At 47.0% G+C, this 4,250-nt stretch overlaps 1 protein-coding gene across 1 annotated transcript; it reads right to left on the bottom strand.

Moving 5' to 3' along the window:
- Window positions 1-3,237: 3,237 nt before the first annotated feature.
- Window positions 3,238-4,027, bottom strand: LOC119331200 (early nodulin-93-like). Its single transcript, XM_037604370.1, has 3 exons — window positions 3,890-4,027; window positions 3,673-3,734; window positions 3,238-3,587 (listed from the first exon to the last, which is right to left on the bottom strand). The coding sequence occupies exons 1-3, from the start codon at window positions 3,951-3,953 to the stop codon at window positions 3,402-3,404; spliced, it is 312 nt and encodes a 103-aa protein (XP_037460267.1). The 5' UTR covers window positions 3,954-4,027; the 3' UTR covers window positions 3,238-3,401.
- Between the last annotated feature and the right edge of the window lie 223 nt (window positions 4,028-4,250).

Genomic DNA, 4,250 nt, shown 5'->3' with positions numbered 1-4,250 from the left:
ATCAAAATATGTGACATGATATGGCCATCATCATCTTGTGCCTTTGATCTCCATCTCCAAAGCATCGTCATGATCTCCATCGTCACCGGCATGACACCATGATCTATATCAATGTGTCATCACATGGTTGTCTCGCCAACAATTGCTCTTGTAACTATTGCTATCGCATAGCGATAAAGTAAACCAATTATTTGGCGCTTGCATCTTATGCAATAGAGAGATAACCATAAGGCTTTTGCCTGTTGCCGATAACTTCAAAAAAACATGATCATCTCATACAACAACTTATATCTCATCACGTCTTGACCATGTCACATCACAACATGCCCTGCAAAAACAAGTTAGACGTCCTCTACTTTGTTGTTGCAAGTTTTATGTGGCTGCTACGGGCTGAGCAAGAACCGTTCTTACCTATGCATCAAAACCACAATGATAGTTTGTCAAGTTGGTGTTGTTTTAACCTTCGCAAGGACCGGGCGTAGCCACACTTGGTTCAACTAAAGTTGGAGAAACTGACACCCGCTAGTCACCTGTGTGCATAGCACGACGGTATAACCAGTCTCGCGTAAGCGTACGCGTAATGTCGGTCCGGGCCGATTCATCCAACAATACCGCCGAACCAAAGTATGACATGCTGGTAAGCAGTATGACTTATATCGCCCACAACTCACTTGTGTTCTACTCGTGCATATTACATCAACGCATAAAACCTGGCTCGGATGCCACTGTTGGGGAACGTAGTAATTTCAAAAAATTCCTACGCACACGCAAGATCATGGTGATGCATAGCAACGAGAGGGGAGAGTGTTGTCCACGTACCCTCGTAGACCGAAAGCGGAAGTGTTAGCACAACGTGGTTGATGTAGTCGTACGTCTTCACGATCCGACCGATCAAGTACCGAACGCACGGCACCTCCGAGTTCTGCACACGTTCAACCAACTCGATGACATCCCTCGAACTCCGATCCAGTCGGGTGTTGAGGGAGAGTTATGTCAGCACGACGGCGTGGTGATGATGATGATGTTCTACCGACGCAGGGCTTCGCCTAAGCACCGCTACGATATGACCGAGGTGGATTATGGTGGAGGGGGGCATCGCACACGGCTAAGAGATCCAAGGGATCAATTGGTGTGTCTTTGGGGTGCCCCCTGCCCCTGTATATAAAGGAGTGGAGGAGGGGGAGGGCCGGCCCTCTCTATGGTGCGCCCTAGGGGAGTCCTACTCCCACCGGGAGTAGGATTCCCCCTTTCCTAGTAGAACTAGGAGCCCTTCCAAGTAGTAGGAGTAGGAGGGAAGGAAAGGGAAGGGAAAAGGAGAAGGAAGGAAGGGGGCGCCCCCCTCCCTAGTCCAATTCGGACCAGCCCATGAGGAGGGGTGCTGCCATCCTTTGAGGCCTTTCTCTCCTTTCCCATATGGCCCATTAAGGCCCAATACGAATTCATGTAACTCCCCGGTACTCCCGAAAATACCCGAATCACTCGGAACCTTTCCGATGTCCGAATATAGTCGTCCAATATATCGATCTTTACGTCTCAACCATTTAGAGACTCCTCGTCGTGTCCCCGATCTCATCCGGGACTCCGAACTCCTTCGCTACATCAAAACACATAAACTCACAATATAACCGTCATCGAACTTTAAGCGTGCGGACCCTACGGGTTCGAGAACTATGTAGACATGACCGAGACACGTCTCCGGTCAATTACCAATAGCGGAAGCTGGATGCTCGTATTGGCTCCTACATATTCTACGAAGATCTTTATCGGTCAAACCGCATAACAACATACGTTGTTCCCTTTGTCATCGGTATGTTACTTGCCCGAGATTCGATCGTTGGTATCTCAATACCTAGTTCAATCTCGTTACCGGCAAGTCTCTTTACTCGTTCCGTAACATATCATCCCGCAACTAACTCAGTAGTTGCAATGCTTGCAAGGCTTATAGTGATGTGCATTACCGAGTGGGCCCAGAGATACCTCTCCGACAATCGAGTGACAAATCCTAATCTTGAAATACGCCAACCCAACAAGTACCTTCGGAGACACCTGTAGAGCACCTTTATAATCACCCAATTACGTTGTGACGTTTGGTAGCACACAAAGTCTTCCTCTGGTAAACGGGAGTTGCATAATCTCATAGTCATAGGAACATGTATAAGTCATGAAGAAAGCAATAGCAACAAACTAAACGATCAAGTGATATGCTAAGAGAATGGGTCAAGTCAATCACATCATTCTCTAATGATGTGATCCCGTTAATCAAATGACAACTCATGTCTATGGATAGGAAAGTTAACCATCTTTGATTCAACAAGCTAGTCAAGTAGAGGCATACTAGTGACATACTGTTTGTCTATGTATTCACACATGTATTATGTTTCCGGTTAATACAATTCTAGCATGAATAATAAACATTTATCATGATATAAGGAAATAAATAATAACTTTATTATTGCTTCTAGGGCATATTTCCTTCACAATCTTCTTCCCACCACTTCCAGTCGCGTTCTCCAAATGTTTCGCGGCCGCCGCCGCCGCCTCTGCCTAGTTGTTCTCATGAATTTCTAAAATATATATTTTTGGAGACATTTTGGCCTATATTAGCGAAATCTGCCCAAGGTTTGAAACTACTAAGCATGTACCAATATTTGGATGCCGTGCCTAAAGAGGTCATTTCTAGTCAAATGATTTTTCCACTTTTTGAGAAATCGTGTGAGATTTCCATGACAAGTTCATGTACCAATATTAGGACACCGTGTCGAATTTTAACCTTTTGAAAACTTTTATTTATTATTACTCCATCTGTTCCTAAATATAAGCTCTTTTGGAGGTTCCAATACTGACTACATATAAAGCAAAATGAATGAATTTTCACTCTAAAATATGTCCATATAGTACATCCAAACATAGTTCGTATTAAAATCTCTAAAAGGGCTTATATTTAGAAACGGAGGTGTTTTTCAACTAAAATGTCAAAGAAAATACTAAATGTAGGTTACTATTGTATATGAAAAGTGGCGATTTAAACTCACATTTATCATCACAAATGTTCAAAATAGCAGTACACAACATTTGAAATGAAAGATTACTGGGGCCACCCTACAGAGCCACCTGCCTCCTGCAGCCCGGTCCGCAAAAGATTTATTAACAAAGTGGGTGGCATCATCCTGACGCCACATTTCAGACGATAATCACCAAAAAGAAAATGTAAGATGGGTGATGGCAGGTGAAGCCGAGTTTACAAATGCTAGTCATTATTAATTCAAGATCACTTCATCAGATAAGTTCTTGCGCGCAGAGAAGCGCACTACTACACCACTGGCTGTCTGCAAGCCTCGCCTGATACCACATAAGTGCTGCCTGAACATTACAGTACTACTAATGGATCTATTATAGGCTAATTAGTTGAAGGAGGTGTTCTTGAGGTGGTCCGGCGCGTCCTCGAAGGAGTGCTTCCTGGCCATGGACAGGATGGTCTTGTCCGCGACGATGAAGTAGGCCATCCCGGCGACGGTGGAGATGATGAGCGCCTGCCCGGTTGGGTTCAGGTGCGCCCTCGCCCACGGAAGCATCCTCACGCTCGCCAGCTGCAGACAAATCGCACGGACGACATCAGACGGTATTCTCTACTTGCCGTGCAGAGTGAATGGTTGCTTCTAATGAAGTACTTACGGTGGGCACTGCGGCAGCGACAATGGCGACGGCCGCGGCCTTGGCTCCGGCCATGGCAGCCTCTGCAGTTCGGAATGAACAGAGGGGTGTTAATGACGACTAAGTTTCAGCACAGGCAGTACAGAAAGCTAGTACTGTACAATGTACTAAGAACAGAGCGGCAAGAGCATCGCCGCGTGGTGAACCGGCGGGCCATGCATCATATTGTTTTGGCTACCTCTGGAGCAGCGCTTGGCGGCGGCGAGCCTCTGGTCGAGGTAGGCGCGGGTCACCGTCGACATCTTGGCGAGGGAGGTTGGTGGCACGAGAACACCGCGAAAGCAGTGAAGTGTGTGAAGTGTGTGAGGGAAGATGAGTAGTAGTGGTGTGAGATGAGATGGGACAGAGCTGGGTGCTCCGGCCGGATTTATAGGCTGCATGCAAGAAACCGCGAAACCGGCGTGCGGAGAGGATGGCGAGCTGAGACGGTGGGAAGCGAGACCGTGGTTTCGAGACGAGCGGCGGGCTGGCGCGATGGCCGGCGACGCGGCACAGCACAGATGGTCCGCATATAAAAACAATCCCACGTGACTCGCCTC

Source organism: Triticum dicoccoides, chromosome 7A, assembly GCF_002162155.2.
Source record: "Triticum dicoccoides isolate Atlit2015 ecotype Zavitan chromosome 7A, WEW_v2.0, whole genome shotgun sequence".
Lineage (NCBI taxonomy): Eukaryota > Viridiplantae > Streptophyta > Magnoliopsida > Poales > Poaceae > Triticum > Triticum dicoccoides.
The sequence above is the reverse complement of the archived record's forward strand: the minus strand, read 5'-3'. Positions and strand labels throughout refer to the sequence as shown.